This window comes from Ambystoma mexicanum, chromosome 9, assembly GCF_040938575.1.
Source record: "Ambystoma mexicanum isolate Mex_15411 chromosome 9, UKY_AmexF1_1, whole genome shotgun sequence".
NCBI classification, from domain to species: Eukaryota; Metazoa; Chordata; class Amphibia; order Caudata; family Ambystomatidae; genus Ambystoma; species Ambystoma mexicanum.
Genome location: NC_090931.1, coordinates 1,447,911,681 through 1,447,930,161, shown reverse-complemented (window position 1 = coordinate 1,447,930,161; position 18,481 = coordinate 1,447,911,681). Strand labels below are relative to the sequence as shown.

At 45.9% G+C, this 18,481-nt stretch overlaps 1 protein-coding gene across 3 annotated transcripts in view; it reads left to right on the top strand.

Moving 5' to 3' along the window:
* Nucleotides 1–18,481, top strand: part of TTLL4 (tubulin tyrosine ligase like 4) — a 1,554,536-nt gene that overhangs the window by 552,216 nt on the left and 983,839 nt on the right. For all 3 annotated transcript variants that reach the window (XM_069616870.1, XM_069616872.1, XM_069616871.1), the window contains one exon: nt 13,898–14,008. In XM_069616870.1, coding sequence (XP_069472971.1) covers nt 13,898–14,008 — 111 coding nt within the window. The remainder of the gene's footprint in view (nt 1–13,897; nt 14,009–18,481) is intronic.

The following is an 18,481-nucleotide window of genomic DNA, read 5'->3' as shown; positions in this document are numbered from 1 at the left end:
TGGAGAGTGCGTGCAGTCTTGGGTGCATGGCCAAAGGCCATGCAACCAAGAACAAAGTGGTAAATACTAGACTTGGAAGACACTGCACACCCATCCCATGTAAGATCTACAGACATACAGCTAGGAGGGAAGCCTCTGGGCAGAGGTACTGAAGGATAACACACCTATAGAATAACCCCCACTACTACACATCACCGAGGTGGTTGTGGGGAGACCCTGCACTCTTGGGTGCATGGCTAAAGCCCATGCACGCAAGACTGAAGTCATAAGCAGTGGAGTTACAAGTCAATATGGTTGTGGTGGAATTTGCTAGTTGTGTTGATGCCCTAGTGTCTTAACTTCATGGCTGCAGATGATGGTCCGAAAAGTAAATTTATAAGCAGCTAATTTACAAAGACCATGGTTTCCATATGCAGCGATGGTTGTGGATAGGAACTATACTCCTTGTACCTTGGTTGTAAGGCGTAGGTGGTAGGTTACTCACCGAAGATGGAAGGGCAGCCTACAGGCACTGCAGCATATTAGTACCATAGATTAGACGTGTAGATTCCCATGTGTAGAAAATGCCTGCCAATATGCTTACTTTGTTCAGAATCCACATACTTTTTTTTATTTGGCTATCGTACTTGGCGGAAGTATTACTTTTTCCATTTCTGTGATGAAACAAAAAGGTGTGTTAGTGTTTGCATTTTTTTTAAATTTACTACATTGCATAATGGACAGTTAAAATACATTTTTTACCCTCATATTTAGTTTACAAACCAGTGTACTGTGCATTGCGCTCAGTTTCTGTTTGCTTTTCTAATCTTTGGGTCTGGGGAAAGAAATCCTTGTCGGATAAAAAAACCTTGATTTCCTATGGTACTAACTACTTCATTTTTTCCTTTCCGTGTTTTCTTCATCTTTCTGATCAACGTTATGTTTGTTGCCTTCCAGCCCATTTGTAACAGTTAGATACCTGTAGGCGTATTCTAACTGTGCATTTGTTCCTTCAGATTTGTGATAACTCATTAATTTGTGTCGTTATATCTTGTTTCCTTCATCTTTCCCATTAATGTATTTTGTTGCCTTCCTGCTGATTTTTAACCGATACCTATAGGCGTATTCAACCTGTGCATTTGTTTCCAACGATCTGTGATAATCATTTATTTTTTTCATTCTTGCATCCTGTTGGGTAGTTAGATACCTGTTGGCGTATTCTGTTTGTATTCTTTCACATACTTTGTTGACAATCTTGAAGTACACATTATTTCGTACATTTTGGCTTCAAGAACATTAAATACGCATTTGTTAGGTTAGCTGGCAACCTCTGCTTTAGAGTAATGGTGCTATCATTACATTCAAACCATCCAGAATTCTTTTTAATGTATGCAGTGTAGTGACCTGCATTGGTTGTAGCTCCTGCATGGTAGATTATTCCTACTGTTGTAAAGGTTTTCTTTCCAAGTGACACTTGACCGTGTGTGAATCCAGTCAGTTTGCAGTTGTTTTTGGTGCCATCTGCATTATAACGTAGAAGCATAAGTATTATGTAGGCACTATGTGGTTGTATCAGTAACGTGGAGCGATTGTCTGAATTGCAAATACTACATCATCTGCCATGGTTAGCATTTTGTACAAGTTGCTGAAATGGAATGCTCTCGCTATTTGGTATGAAAATATACACAAATCGCTCATTTGGGATTTCTTCCTGTATCATTTTGCTACAGAGAGTGCATGTATGTTTCCACATGTACGAAATTTGGAAGATTTCATTTACAGGTATGCTTTTGTTTTCCAATAGTAATAGTATGTACATTAGAAATTCTTGTGGCTCTTCTTGTGAGTTCATAGTGAACCATTCCAGCACAGTCCAATTGTTGCCTTACTCCATGAACACTGTATGTGTTGTCAGGATTGCTTGTTGCATTTCTATGCAGCACTAACATTTGCAAACACAATTGGTCTGTACTGTGCAGGTAAATATTGTTAACAATTGGTGGCAATTGAAATAGAATATTCATTGCTACATTTGCATAGCAACTTACCCCACTTTCATTTGTAAATTTGAATGGGCCAGCAAGTTCTGTATCGGAGTGCATTTTTCTGTTTTTCAGTTGCTTCTTTGCTGACGTGCCTGGTTTACATTCCCTTATAGGTTCTTCTATGTTTGCGGCAATTGATGAAACTTTAGCTTCTTTTCTTTGCGGAATTTGCTGTTGCATTCTGTTGCGTTTGTTTCATTTACTTTTCTTTTACCACGTTTCACTTTATCTGGAACAGGATATTGTTTCAGATGAGGGGTGTACAGTGAACGCAATCTATTGTGTTCTAGAATGCTAGCAATATCAGCTTTGACTTTACTTGAATCAAAGTTTATTCGCAATAGACCGTCAAGTGTACATAAGCGCGATAATGCTACGTAGCTCATGCCTTCCTTAACCCTTTAAGTGCCTTGGGTATTTTCCCCCCCAGTGCCAGGGCCTTTTTTGGTGATTTCGGTATGTGGCCATTCAATGGCTTGTAACCTTTTTGTTACATGATATATTCAGCCAAATTTGGCTCCTTTTTTTCCCACATGTAGGCGGTCGTAACGCCACCCAGGAATCCTAGGTTGCTGTAGGGGGGCCAGAGAAAATAACTAAAAAGGGGGGAAATTTTGGGTTTTTTCATAAAATGCCAATAACATGATGTACAAAGAAGCCTGTGGTTTTTTCCTTGTAAGAGCTAGGAACGAATGATTTGCTGTACTGAAATCCCTAATTTCCTGGCTTTCAAGAACAGGTTGAGTGGAAGCGAAAAAAAAAAATATTTTGATGTGGTTATCAACTGTTATGTGGCCATTTTTGCCAATTGGACATGCATGGACGGAATCGAAGAAAAGGGTAGGAAAGCCGAATCGGAGGACAGAAAGGCATATATTTCTGAAAAGTAGACAAAATTCCAAGTTAAGGAAGGGGTGATTTGCGTAGGTCAGGCAACAACTAGGTAGGGGAAAATGCCATAGATTGGGGGAGAAGCGGGAAAATGACCGAAAAAAGGTGTGTTGGACATGGTTGGCTTGGTACGGCAATTGCTTCTATGAATTTTGAGAAAAGCAATGTGTTAGGCAGAAACCTGTGCAGTTCCCTTAGGGACCACTGCAAAAGATTTAAGACTACAGGTGTTGGCAGTAAACCCACTTGGTAGCAGTCTGTACCACCCAGATTTACCTGGTAGCTGTGGCTGAGCAGTCAGACTTCCCTCAAGAAGAGTTAGGCAGTATGCAAAGTATACTCAATAGGCACTCAGATACAATAATACAAGCAAACACTGACCAGAGCTTTGGTATCAAAGTATATAATTATTTATTTAAAAACACACAGTTGAAACACTCCAGCACTCTTATTGTAAAATATTCTAAACACAGTTACTATTATGATATATAACCCCCTTTTTCCCTATTAGAAAATCACAGTAAAGCACCACTTATTTTCATACAGAGGTGAGCGCTTAACTAGATTGCACTCTAATACGTGTGAAAAAGGGAGGGAAAAAGACAGAATATGAAGAGGTACACCACTCTACGATTCTAGAACACTGTTAGCAAGGCAGAGTGCAAAAAGTCACTGGTGAGCCAAAGTCCAAAGGCTGGGCCCACTCTTAGAGAGAGCAGAGCACAAATGCGCCCAAAATCGCAGTTACACTAGGCTTAGAAAGTCTTGCAGAGGGTTCAGAAAAGCGTTTAGAGAGGCTTAGAAAAGTTTAGCCAGAGTGTCCCAGGCTAACCTAGGTTCGAAAGCCGGGGGCTAAATCTACCCCGTACAGTCGGTAGCAAGGGAAGCCAGGCGGGACACGGTACCTTAAGTGGGAAGGATCCTCCAGCGGTGGCAGTTGTTCCTGGTAGTGGGTGCAAGTTGCGTCGTCGTCCAGGGGAAGAGAAGATCTCGACTTGGAGGAAAGATGAAGGTTGTTGCACTACCAGGGCAGAAACCAGCCGCAGAGTTTTCCGGTTAAAGGTGTTACCTTTGTCTCGCGGTTGTGGTAAAACGTGGCATCCCGGTTGCCGGGGTGCTTGGCACGGGCAAGGCGGCCACGAGATACGTCGAAAAAAAGCGAAGAGACGGTGAAACTGGTTATCCCCACCAGTCAAAGGAAGAAGACTCTCCGGCGGGAGATGATCTCTGTTGTTGGGAAAAGTGGTGAGGCAGTCCAGCAGGGCTCCACCGGTGGTGGTGTCGTGGCAGGTCGGCTCAGCTTCTCCCTCGTCGGATTCTTAGGTCCTGTGGTGACTTCTGAAGTTCCAGTACCCAAAGCCCTGCTTTTATGCAGCAAACCCCCATTCACTCAGCCTAGCTGTCACTCAAACATGCTAAGTGGTGAGCCGGTCGGCTCACCACTTGGGCCAATCAGGATGGAGTGCGACTTGAGTTGCCTAGGCAACTCAGTCCAGGGTGCCTAAATTTCCCTCCACCCCTCCTAAGTACCCCAGACAGAGTGGCACCACTTTGGAGGGCTTCTGTGGAGAAGCCCGCCAAAAAGTGGAACAAAGGGCTCGACTTGGGTTGGAGTCACAGAAGAGAACACAAACGCCATTTTAGAATCAAGTTTTGGCAAAAAATACCAACCAGAGAATTAATATTAATTAAATAAACCGGCGGTCTGTTCGAGGCTACCGTAAATAATTAAAGATAGCCTAAAACAATGGGCAATCCCATAGGAAAATATTCGCGGTTGAATATAAAAAGTAGTATCCACTGCCACCAGCCAAAACTCGATCAGGGGGGGGCGGAGACGTGCCCCCTCGACTAACAGACCCCGGGGCAATTGAATTGCCCCAGCCAGTACGTCCACAATATGACGGTTTGTACTGGTTATGTTCAGAATTTAAGACTAGTAAAGTCAATGGTGACTTTACGTGCCCTGGGAGACAGTAGTCAGTCCCAGGGTATGGAGTCTATACTGGGGGGTCACTATGACACCCCTGTGTCACTGCACTGAGGGTGCTGTGTAACACACATCACAAAAACACATGAAGCCCTATGGAGTAAAAGACCCCATAGCCCATTAAACACATCTAGATTCAAAGAAACACACTCAAATCATGCCCAAGAGTGAGGGTAAAAGAGTCTCTCTTGTCAGGAGAAACAAAATAAACTCCAAAAATCCAGCAAAGCTGCTGGGGGACTCACTAGGTTAGGAAATTCAGCCTAAACAGAGATTTTTCCCTAACACAATGATCCGCTACATTCCCCCGACTCTTGCAATTAGGAGAGCGCACATTTTTTGTAGTGTTTTACAAAACAAGCAATACCACAAACCAAACACTGAGCCATGGTACACAGGAGTTTTATGCTCATGGCCTGAACAGACACACTTAGCATGTGTAAATCGGGAAAACCAATGTGGTGAGGAACGGCAAGCATCCATTTTTTGAAAGAGCACAGGGTGACCTTTTCAAGGGTAGGTTACAAAAGTGTATGGTGCCTAAAGCAGCGACTAAATGTAGGTCACATTTGGGAAATTAAAGGGTTGTGTGACAAAGGGCACTAGCAAATGGGTCAAAACTTTATGAAAACCACACAAACACAACAAATGTTATACCTTCCTGTGTTCCCACAGGTGTCCCGATGAAAACCGTACCTCACATGTGTGGGTGCACCTACCTGGGCGCCAAGGGGGAAAGCCTTAAACACAGGTAACCCCAAGTCTGTTTTCACACCTGAATTTGACACTTTCTCCAGACAAGCGCAACATACAAATATGGGCCACCAAGGAAAACGGGGAACCCCATGCATTCCTGAAAAGAGGACACCTGTGGGAATACGCAGAGGTATGATTTGCACACATCGGCCCAGAATATATTACCCAGACACCCCCGCAAAGTCCAAAATGTGGGAAAGAAATGCATTTTCCGCATATTTCACTCGGCGCACCCATATAAACACGCTGCCAACAACACATGGCTTACCGTCCCGCGTTCCCACAGGTGTCCCGATGAAAACGGTACCTCACACGTGTGGGTGCACCTACCTGGGCGCCAAGGGGAAAGCCTAAAACACAGGTAACCTCAAGTCTGTTTCGACACCTGAATTTGACACTTTCTCCAGACCAGCACAACCTACAGATTTGGGCCTAGGGTGTCGAAGCCAGCAAGGAAAACAGGGAACCCCATGTATTACCCAAAAGAGGACACCCATGGGAATTCACAGAGGTCTGCCTTGCGCAAATTGCCCCAGTTTTTATTAGCCACAATCCCAGACAAAGTGTGATTTTGGTGGGAAGAAAAACACAATGTTCACTTTGTCTGGGGTTGGGGGTAATAAATTCTGGGCTGCTTCGCGCAAGTCTCCTCGATTCCCCAAAGAGTCATCAATGCAGGAACTGAGAGACCCATTAATTGAATCCAGTCCTCCACCGTCTCTACCATTTTCCGCTTGGTATGATTGTTGGCGGTCAACCAATAAGGCTGGTGTAAATGCCACGCCACTAATTTCCACCCACACTGGACGTGTACTTGGGGCTTTCTGGATGGTTCCATGTGTTAATATCCCCACAAAAATATCCTAATATTAAGGCATGGAACCTGCGGGGGACACCCCCTACAACCCCTGCATAATTTCTAAAGGAGCGGGGGACCAAAACACACAAAATTATCCCCTCCAAAAATATCGCCTATGGCCGTTGCAGACTACCATATATACAGCAATATTTTTCGTGGGGATAATATGGAGTGATACCGTCTGGATCAGCAATTCTGCCTTCGATAATCTGAACCACAATAGACAGTGAAGGGCTGTGCTTAGTTTGATCCAATGTTTGAGCAACTGCCCATTTAGGCCTGCATCGTAGTCCCCACATAGAAAGATGTGCAGAAACTGAATGGTTAGGATTAGGACTGGGGAGTCGCAGCCACCAAGGAAAACTGGGAACCCCATGCATTTCAGAAAAGAAGACACCCGTTCGAATCCACAGATGTCTGACTTGCGCAAATCGCCCCAAAATGTATTAACCACTAGCCCCGGCAAAGACACACATGGGAGACGGGTGCCCAAGGTCAGGGACATTACCCCCGACTTTCCTGGAGCTCTGGCTGGCCTGCGTTACAGCTTCCACCTCCGTTAAAGGACAGGGAATATCCCGGGCCTTCCTGGAACCGCTGCTGCACTTGGGTGCGTTCAACCCACATGGGAGTCAGCTGCCCAAGGACAGGGATATGACCCCCTACCACCCTGGAGCTCTGGCTGGGTTGCATTACAGCTTCTCCCTCTGGGAAAGGACGGGCAACCTGCCGGGGCTCCCTGGACCCGCTGTTGGGCTTGGAGACAGACAAACCACATGGGAGACAGCTGCCCAAGGCCAGGGGTATCACTCCTGACCATCTTGGAGTTTTTTTCTGCCCTGTTGTCCATCTTTTCCCCACCAGGAAGCCATGGCAGTGTGCCAATACCTCCCCGAATGGAAAAGCTGTAACGCAGCCCAGCCAGAACTCTAGGACGGTTGGACGTGATGTCCCTGGCCTTGGGCATCAGTTTCCCATGTGAGTGTACCCGTCCACAAGTAGAGAGCCAGCTCCATGGAGCCCCGGCAGGGTCCCCTTCCCTCCCCCGAGGGAAATTCTGTAAAGCAGCCCAAGGCCAGGATGGTCAGGGTGATGTCCCTGGCCTTGGGCGGCTGTCTCCCATGTGGGTTGACTGTCCCCAAGCCCAGCCACAGTACCAGGGAGCCCCAGCAAGGGTCCCTGTCCTTTCACAGAGGGAAAAGCTGTAACGCAGGCCAGCCAGAACTTCAGGATGGTTAGTGGTGATGCCTCTGGCCTTGGACGCCTTGTCTCCCATGTGGTTCGACCGTCCCAAAGTCCAGCAACCGATCTGGGGAGCCCTGGCAGGATCCCCATTCCTCCCCAGAGGTGACATCTGTAATGCAGCACAGCCAGAGGTGCAGCCTGGGCTTGCAGACGGTCAACCCACATGGGAGACAGCCGCTCCTAGGGAAACACCAATGTTACGCTGGCATGGGGTGCAATTTGTGGCCTGATCCTGCAATTGTGTCCCAGCCCACCAAAATACCTCCCCAGACAGACCGCTCCCACCCACAATCCAGCACCAGTCCCACCCACCCCATTGACAATGGGCCCTAACCATAGAATAATAAAAAAACAATACTCTCATAACATTGCAGCTGCTCGCATAGAAGAACATGTAAATGAAACAAAAAACATTGGTTACCTATGGTCACCCCAGCAAAAACAAATCATAACTACTTCTCTCCGATCACGGCCCCCCTTTCAAGCCATCCCTGGTGATCTACTGACCCTCACTCCCCACTAAAAACACATTTTCCCCTTCCTAGTGGCAGATGGGCACCCATCTGCCCCCAGGTGGAAGCCAATATCTGCAGACCCGTGCTTGGGGTGTGGGGAAGAGCCTGCACAAAGATTTCTGGTGGCCCCCCCCCCCTCCCAAATGGACGGGGGGCATCTCGTGTAGCCCTCCCTGGGGGCAGAAATCCACTTAAGGTGGGGTGGAGAGGGCCACCCCCCTTTTATCAATAAAGCCTGGTGGTCTAGTGGGCCGACCCCTTACCCCCACCTGTATTTTATTTGCTGCCCCCCCCCGACCCTTGGGGCAGATGGGCACCCATCTGCCCCCAGGGGGGCCAATACCTGCTGCCCCATCTTTTGGGGGCTGGGTGGGGAGAGGGCCGCTCGGGATGATAGCTCAAGAGCAACGCGCTTGCCTTGGAAGCAAAACGACGCTCATCAACACAGGTTCGATCCCCGGGTCTGCGCTTAGAAACCTCTGGTTATTAAGCGCGTTATAAATAACCAATTACATTTACAGCTCCCCCCCCACTTTATAAACAGATCCCTGCTGGTCTAATGGCACTGCTGGGCGCGGATCGAGCGATCTCCATAGTGCCACAGATCGAGGGAGAGAAAGGTGGAAACTCACCTTTTTATTTTCACTGTGGCAGCCAAAATGGCTGCCACTGTGAAAATTTACTTTGTTTCACCTCAGCATGCATTATGCATGCTGACGTGAAGCTGACAGAAATCCAACCCCCGGACCGTGAGGAGGAACCCCCCTCACATAGTCCGGGCAAAACGAATTGCCAAAAAGGACAAACTGGTAAAAAGGAGGTAATGTCAAGGATGAGATAGCTCGTCCTTGGCACTAAAGAGGTTAAGAAATCAGGACCCAGGTTTGATGATCAGCCCATGAAAGTCAGATAGCAGAGACCTTAACTCTCATAACATTGGAGGACCTGTCAAAGGTTACCCCTGAAGAGCTGGTCTCAACAGAAGCCACAGCAGCGAGGAAGCACTATAGTGACCCTAGTACACCGGTTGGAGGATGCTCCGGTGAGGACAAAGCTGCAGAATAGAATGCAGGTGTCTCTTGATGAAGGATAACTGCAGAGTTCCAGACCAGGCTGTCCCATAAAGGAGCATGTACTTGAAAGGCAGCTTTCCCATGAGAGGCAGTCTCTCCCACTTCTGTTCTGGTGAGTATTCCTGTCGGGATATTCTAGGGGAGCTGTAAGGAAGGCATGGTATCGACAGTAAGACAGACACAAGTGACCACAGTTCAAGGGTGTTTATTGAACTTCAAAAAGAGTTTGATAAACTCCTATCTAATCCTAAATCTACAGAAGGGAGCAAGCTACAACCATAAAATAACGCAGTCCTAGCGGTGCCTTGTCAAAATAAAAGGGCCTATACTAAAAAACCTATTGCCAATACTTACCTCTAAATATTGTGGGAAACAATGCTACGAAAAAGAAAAGTGTTCACAAAATGATATGTCGGGATGTTCAGGCTGTTGGCCTTCCTTCCCCATGTTTTCAGCACGGGAAAAGGCTGTACATTAGAACTTAGCAGTCTTTGGCTTCTCTATCACAAGGATACAGTTCAATCATTAGCATCAGGGCCTTCCGTGCCCAAGTCTTTGTCTTTCAAAGTCTCTTCAGAGGGCCTAAAGCGACAAACAGACCATAAGTTATTTTCCTCTTTCAGATTGTCACAAGTACTCAATTTCTTTCACTTTTCACCCTGGATTCCCCTCAGCCGGGCTCAGATCACTTTTAACACAATTAGTCTCCATCTGCCAGGCTCGGATCAATTTCAAATGTAACTCTTAACACAACTTGCTTTAACCAAAGCTCTTCGCTGATCCCCCTCCGTCGGGCTCGGACCAACTTCATATACTTTTCATCAGCTTTCGAAGACTTTCGAATGTGCACCAGGTTTTGCTTGACCCGTTGCAGGACCACTTTGATTTCACTGTTCAATATCACTCTTTCAGTTGGATACCAAACAGACTTTCGAATGAGCACCCACATGGTGCCGGACCACTCTTGTCTGCGATATCGTATCTTGGCTTCAAAGTTCAATCACTCATATGCTTTTTGCCACATACGCTTCAAACACTGTTCTCTTCAGTTTTCACTATACAATGTTGCAGCTTGCAACTTTGGCTTCAACACAAACCGGTCTGGTATCGGTCACCCCAACTCACCGGTTACGCTGACTTCACTGGCGCTGCTTTGTTGTAGAAGCCAAGGACAGTACCACTGCGATCAATGATTTTTCCTGCCTGGACTATCAATGCTGAAGAGTCCTGGGTACCTCTGACACGCAATGCAGGATACTTCAGCCTTGATTCATGGTCTTGCGTTTCCTATCCTGAAAGGTTCATGAAAGTAGCAGTCTTTCTTTGAAAAGGTCAAGGGTACTTCCTTCCTTGCAATCCTCTTCGGTTTTGCAGTCTTTCGCCTTGTCTTCCTGCCAGCTTGCAACTTCTGCTTCCTTGTCTGCTTTGCATTGCTCAGTGTGCTTTCGTGCTCCACTTTTTATCCGTGTGGGGAAGTGTAATGGAAGTCAGGTGTGTATAATGATCAGCAGTAATTGCCTGATCCTGCCTGACCATTGTATTGGGACATGCCTGGTATACGCCTTCGTGTGTTAGTGGGTTTTCTCTTGTAGCGAGCTGTCCGTGAGTAAATGTTCGTGTAGTTCCTAAGTATCCTACTTGGTAGGATGGGGTAAAGGTGTTACAGGGAAGAGGATACTGCGTATCGCCATCTGGTGTCCCACTTCCACTCCCCAAAGACCCCTCACCCGGGTGATCCTCCTGCACTGGTCCACCCCCAGGAACTGGATCCAAAAGCGATGACCGTGTCTTGGCCACCTGGATGACAGATCCCCGGGCACTAGAGGGTGAGACGCCTTAAGGTTTCTCACAGAGCACACAGGACTGCTTTGTTGGATTATTTAGATGATTCCTTTGTATCAAGTGAAGAGCCTGAAACAGAATTCAGAGATACAGTGCTACACCATCATCTGCATGTACAAGTACTAGGGTGTTCCAGTGGCTCATCTTTGCCAGTTTCTTGCATCAGGTGCTGGTGAATAGCTTCAGCTACCCACAGATATACAGACTGGGTTGGGACTCCCCGATCTGTCTGCATGCACATTTCAAAATTGCACTTCGAAAGCATGTTCAAATACAGCTTCCTTTGTGAAAAGTAGGGATCTGTACAACTCTAACTTTGTTCCCTAGGGACACATTCAGGGTACACCATGCTGCCACCTTACATGCATGGCGGTAACCTGCTGTACAGGGAAGTAGCTATAGAGCAGGATATGCCACTAGAACTTACAAATTGGGGTACTTGGCAAATTGAATCCCTCTCACTTTATGCTTTCACGTGTTACATGGATTGACCAACAGCCGAACCATGCCCCATTATTTTACAGCCACTTTGAACTTCCTGTGATTTCCAAGGCATAAGCGAGCTATGCATCGCATCTATCCATAGTAAGTGGATTGTGGAAATCTTAAACCCATCCTCTCCAAAACGCTCCAAACTACATTGGACTCATGAAGTACATCTTCATCCCATCACAGAGCCAATCACACTCCTAAGTAAACAACTGTTACAACTCAATATTTGAGCTGAAATACACCTTTAAAATTATTGTTACGTAAGCTCTACTCCAGGTTTCTGCACTTCTACCTCACTGCCTTTCCTTAAATTTTTATGTATTGGTCATTTGTTAGGCGCTTATACAATTAGCAAAATCATTTCAAAGCGCCCACAGGGCAACAAGGTGGGGACAGGGGAGGTAGGCAATGAATTACAACAAAACATAAATAATTGAATTAGTAGAATAAAAACAAAAAGTGAGAACTAAAGGGCAGGGGCGACAAACCTACTATGACTTGTGAGTGTTCAGAACTTGCAAGTGCAGGGGCAAGGAGGAGAAGAGGTAAAGAGAAGGGTCTTGAGGCTTTTCCAAAACTTAAGGATGTCCTGCTCAAGCCACAGAGGAAGAGGGCGGCTGTTGCAAAGGAGGGTGCCGCGCCCGCTGAGGAAAGTGAAGGGAAGTATTTAGTCAGGATGTGTTGAAGATTGTGGTCCCCGGCCACAGAAAGCCTTGTGGATGATGCAGATGATTTTTAATTTAATCCATGCTGAGGCCAGGAGCCAGTGAAGGCTTTGTTGGACAGGAAAGATGTGGCCCCTGGGCTTGAGGCCAAGGCTAAGTCTTGCTGCCCTATTCTGTGTAAGCTGGAGAGGACGCAGGAAGATTGAGGAGGCTATTGCAGTAGTCTAGCCTAGAGAGAACCAGAGCACGGGTAACCTTGAGTCTCTGGGGGGAAGGAGATGAAGATTAGAGTACCTTTGAGAAGGAAGAGCTAAAAATGGGACTTCTTGACAATGTCCTGAATATGGGGGATGAATGAGAGGGAGGGATCGGAGATGACTCCAGGATTTCTGGCTTCAGAGGAGTGGTTGGGGGGACAAAGAGGAAGGCCAAAGTGAGGGGAAGAAATAGGGTGCAGGGTAACCAATATGGAGAATCTGGTTTGCTGGCATTTAGGCAGAGGTCATTAGCAGTACACCAGACCTGGATGGCAGAGAGGCAGTCGGGGATGAAGGAAGATGCAAGAGCGTCAGTAGAAGTTTGAAGAAGGGTTGTCGTCGTCAGCGTAGTACTGCAAGTTGGGGCGAGGAGGAGGAAATGAGACATGCCAGTAGAGAAAGGTAAATGTTAAAGAGCCAGGGTCACAGAATGGAGCCCGGGGGGACGCCACAGGTGGAGGAGGAAGTAGGGTAGGAGAAAGGGCCAAGAATGGTGATGGAGGGAACGGTCAGTGAGGAAGGAGGTGAGCCAGTCCAGTGCGTAATCCCAGATGGTATCATGCAGCGTTTTTATGAGGATGGAATGGTTCACTGTGTCAAAGGCCAGCGTAGCACTGGAAGTTGGGGGAGAAGGAGATGGACATACTGTTCCTGCTTTCTCCATCCAAATGCTCTCCTATTATCACCACAAACAAGTTGTAGAAACCCAGGTGTGGACGCAATACATAATATCCACTCGGACACGGATTGTTGCTGGAACTACTACAGTAGTAACAGGTGCAGTATAAATGCCCATTACATTAGCCCAAATACAACAGATTGAGGTAGAGTTCTCCAGACACCCACTGTTTTAAGCTATGTAATTTACCTCCTAGTGTTGTTACTCATGGAAGACTCGGCTCTTCAACCATCACCACCCGTATACCACACACCCCAACATTAATGGCACTGGTGCATCTGTTTCGCGGAAGGAAGCACTTTACAAAACCCCTGATATGTGGTAATGTCATTGAACACTCTTACCATTCCTATTGTGGCCCATGGTATGGGCATTTCCCTCAAATGTATTCCAAGTTCCTCATGGATTTGCTACTCTGCAGACTGAGCAGGTTTCAAAGTAGGCTACTGCAACTTCTACTCACTTTTCTGCTTGCAAAACTACAAATGAAGGTGGGGTGGTATTGATGATGGCATTAAATATGCAATTAAGAATTTTGCTTTGAGACTTATGCTGATACATTTATTAACATTGTTTCAAGCCTTGAGGTCTTTTTAACTTTTCTTTCAGTGGAATTATTGCCATGGGAACAACGAAAGCTTTTGAAATGGAGAATGAGCACTGTGACACCTAATGTAGTCAAGCAAGTCATTGCAAGGTCACACTTCAGAATCACAAAAAGTAAGTGTTTAAATTATACTGCAGTCTCAAGCTCGGGCTACTACTTGATGGCAGAAGTCCTAAATTGAACCTCTGGCAAGAGGCATTGTACTTATTCTTGAATAATTTACTAACACTTTTTCCTAAGGCTTCCTGACCGTATGCCCTTTTAGGGATGTATCTATGACACCTTTGGCCGCTCATGGTATGGTCTCCCTAAAACAACTATCTCTGTAAGCATTTACTCAGTTTAGAATTACTTGGTTGGTGGTAGACGTTCCTTTCGGGATTCCCCAGAGTACACCAAGTGTTAGAAATCCAGTATGAGTGTCGAAGCTAAAGCTTAAGGTAATGGCGCCTAACTACCTCACCAGAAGCTTGGCCATCCATGACCACCTGCCATCGGATACTTTGATAGTGGTCACTCCTTCAAGCCTAAATAATCCCATCAATGATTTGGCCCAACGGTCTTCCTGTACCTTGGAATATAAGGTGGAATTGCCACTCACATCACACTCATATCACAGTACCTTGCAATCCCCTACCAAGCTATATGCAGCCCAAGAGCAAAACGACAAGAAGCAGAAATTTAGTGGAGCACAATATAGGATGCCCAACCTACATCGTTGAGGAACCATCAAGGACCGAGATCACAAATGGGAGCTGATGGTACTAGGGGTAACACAGCTAGGCACGTGATCACACTAGGATTAAACCATTTCTTTAGTACTTCAAATGATTGGTCTACTAAGACGTGAACGGGTTACTTTCATGTACCTGTGTCCCTTTCTGTATGTTCCATTTGTCATTATAATTATGTATTGCTGAACCCCACATCTTTATTATTTGTTTGCATTTCTGGCACAAGTCTGTTTTATTATTGGCTGTTGAATGACACTGTATTTATTTATACTGTGGATAGGTTGCCATGTTTATTTTCCTGTTTGGGCTGGTATATTTTCATTCAATCTTTGTCTTTCTGAAATATACATAAGATAATTTTAAGACATTAGCATTTACAAGTGATCTATGTCATAGGTCAGCTAAAAGATGCACCAGTTCATCTAGAAAAATAGAAGATTAAACTATTTTTCACCTGTCTTCAGCAATACTTTAGGTAGATTATCGACAGATTGTTGTGTAGTTCTCCGCTTCAGGCATACATTGCTTAGCTCAGACTTCCAAAGCTCTAGGGCCTGTGAGGAATCTGAGGGTGTCGTCACTTCTTTCCCCGATATATTTTATTAATTGTTTTACAGTTTACACAACTTTTCACACATTAATTTTCTAAAAAACAGCATAGAAGAAAATGTACCCCCAAGATTTAACAAAACAGATATTGTCAACTTCGTCAATTTGTTTTTTAAAATTCCTCCCAAAAATACAAATTTTTGTTTTATTGGTTTTAACAACAAACATACAGTGCACCTCAACATGGTGCCCAAAAACAAAACCATTTCCAACTTGCCGCCCTCCCTCCCCACCCCTCAAAAGTCTCGCAATTTACAACCTCCTTTTATTAGCTTATGACAGTCATTTCTCCTTCATTATCTAGGGAGCTAATGGTTTCAGGTTCTTCCAGTCCTGAGCCCGTCAAAGATGCGACCAGATGCAGCCAGGCTGTCAGCGTTTCAGCTCCCCCCCACCCCCCCCCACGCACACTGCCACACCACAGTTTCCGCATCTGCCCATTTCAAGAGGTCCTGCCACCAGGCTTCCACATTTGGTCTTATGTTTGCCTTCCAGCCCATTGCTATCCTGCGCTTTGCGGGTATGGAAGCCAGATCTTGAAGTTTGCTCATGTGCTTAAGTTTGCGTAGTCTTGGGAATCCCCCCACCATGCACGCCCACAGAGAATCTACTTCTAATTTAATCCCCTTATCGGCCAGCAGTTAATCAACTTCTTACCAGTATTTTGCTATTTCAGGGCATGCCCAGAACATGTGCACCATCCCCGCTTCCTCCTCCCCACATTTCGGGCAATACTTTGCATTCGCAAACTTGGAAATTTTCTTGGGGAACATGTATGCCCTATGGGTGATGTATAGCTTAATCTGTTGTCATCTGACAATCTTCAATACTTTCTTGTGGTACCTCTGCATCCTCACCCATAATCCATCACTGATGGTCTCTTCACCTTCCTCTTCCCAGTCTCGTTTTACCTGAACCACTTCTTTCCCAACCTTGGACATCAGTATTTTGTATGTTCTAGAGATCTCATGGCCACCATCCGACACCGATTGAAACATTTCTGTGGCGACAACTGGTTGTTGGGTTAGCTCAATCTCCGACCAGGTCTTTTTTATCAATGTTATCAGCCTAGTATATGTGATATATTGTCCACTATGTAAGCCTGTTTCCTCCATCAATGTGCCAAATTAATTTCTTTCCCCCTCTTCCCATACCTCCCCTATAGTGGTGACCCCCACTTGTTCCCAATGTTCTCTAATATTTTTCCTTAGTTGTTCGTCCATGCCTTTGTTACTAAGGGGACCTGCGGAGAGCACGGCAGCGGGCACCACATCATTTTACAGGCTCTATGCCAGATTTTCCTTCCCAGGATCAACAAAGCCGACCTCTTCCCTTCTGGAGGGTCGGCCAATCCACTCATTCAAAAAATAAGGTGTGCATTCCGCCCTCAGCAATCTAGACTCTGGTGTGGTGCCCTTGGCTAGCCATCTCGCTACATATTGTAGCTGACCAGCCAGGTACTACCCCTCGAAGTTGGGCAGTTTAATCCCTGCTTGATCATACGGGTTCTGCAATTTTCAAAGGGCTATCCTATTCCTAGAATTGTGCCAGATGAACCCCCTGCATATGCCTTGCACTTAGGTGAAAAACCGTTTAGGTATCAAATATGGGAAATTTGCAAAATTGTGTGGTAGCCTAGGTAACACTATCATCTTAAGCAATGCTACCCTTCCCATCATGGTCAGAGGCAACCTTGTCCAGAATTCCATGCTAGTAGAAAGACAGTTCAGAAACGAAACTGAAACTGATTTTTTCTTTACCGAGAATTCCCATCCTGACGACGGGGAATATTCATGAGCATGTGAATCCATGCCAGACCCATGCTGAAGAACAGCTACAGGTAACTTGTTCCTCGTTCACCCCTTCTTGAGTATCCTCCATTGTGCCATCACACCTATGTATTTCTCGAATCACTTGTCTTGGGGTGTGGGGGGCTCACTCTTACACAACCAGGACAAATGTCTACCTGGTTTATCACCCTCTGCATGCTGTCTTTCTATGTATTTCCTATAACTTAAGTTGCTTAACCGTTCCCAGTGGGCTCTGCATTTTCCCTGTAATTGTCGTATGATCTCAGCCCCTCCTGGGGGATCTGCCCCCTCTTGCATTTTGATCTCAATCTCTTTTTCCGTGCACTGCAGTTCCTCCATTATACCACCTTGCAACCCCTTTGACCTCAAGATCGCTTCCTCTCTCGCCACTGCTTTAAAAGCTTTGCACAGCATGCAGGCCGACTTCACACTTCCGGTATTTAGTTCAAAGTAGACTTCCTTAATTCCTCTCTAAATAGGGTATCCTTCAGCGTTTCAGCTCTAAGCCTCCACATTGGTATCGTCTGCCTGGGCGGTGAGGCTTGCCATGTTACGATCAGTGGTGCATGGTCCGATGGGACTGCCGCCTTGTACTCGGCACCTCTTATTTCTTTTTGCTGGGTTTTGGCCACAAATATGTAATCCAACCTGGTGTGTAGCTTATGTGGGGCAGAATAATGTGAGTACCCTCTGTGTTGTGGGTGAAGCTTCCTCTATATCTCTATCGGGTGAAAATACTGCACAAGTGTGTTCAGGGCTTTCACCGCCGGTTTCGGCCTGGTTACTTTATCATCAGATCTGTCTAGCCTAAGATCTAGTGCACAATTGAAATCTCCCCCCATTATGACTGCTCCAGCTACATGTGGGCTGAGTTTGGCATACAGATTCCTGAAGTACAGTGCAGTGTCATTATTTGGTGCATAAACGTTGATAATATTTACTTCTTTGTTCCCCACTAGCCCTCTCAATAGTAACATCCTGCCATCTGTCTCCACCTCTTGATGTAACAATTTGAAAGGGACATGAGGTGCCACCCATGTAAGAACCCCTCTAGCATACACAGAGTACGTAGCGCACACCAAGGTAACCCATTTCCTCTTAATCACCTCCATCTTATCTTTGGACAGGTGGCATTTCTTGTAACAATGCTATATCTATTTTTTGTCTTCTCAGGTACATCATGATTTTGTTCTGTTTGATGTAACTGTTTAACCCCCTCACGTTCCAGGTTACTATTTTTAAGTCCCCCATATCAGCCATATCCTACTCCTCTCGTCATCACACTTGCCTTCTTCCTATTTAGACTGAGTTGTGATTGTAGACTCTTCCCCTTACACCCTTGCAACTCCCCTCCTGCCCCCCCCTCTTCCCCATCTACCCCTTAACTGAACTCCCCTTACACCTACCGTATCTTTAACCCAAACCCCTCCCA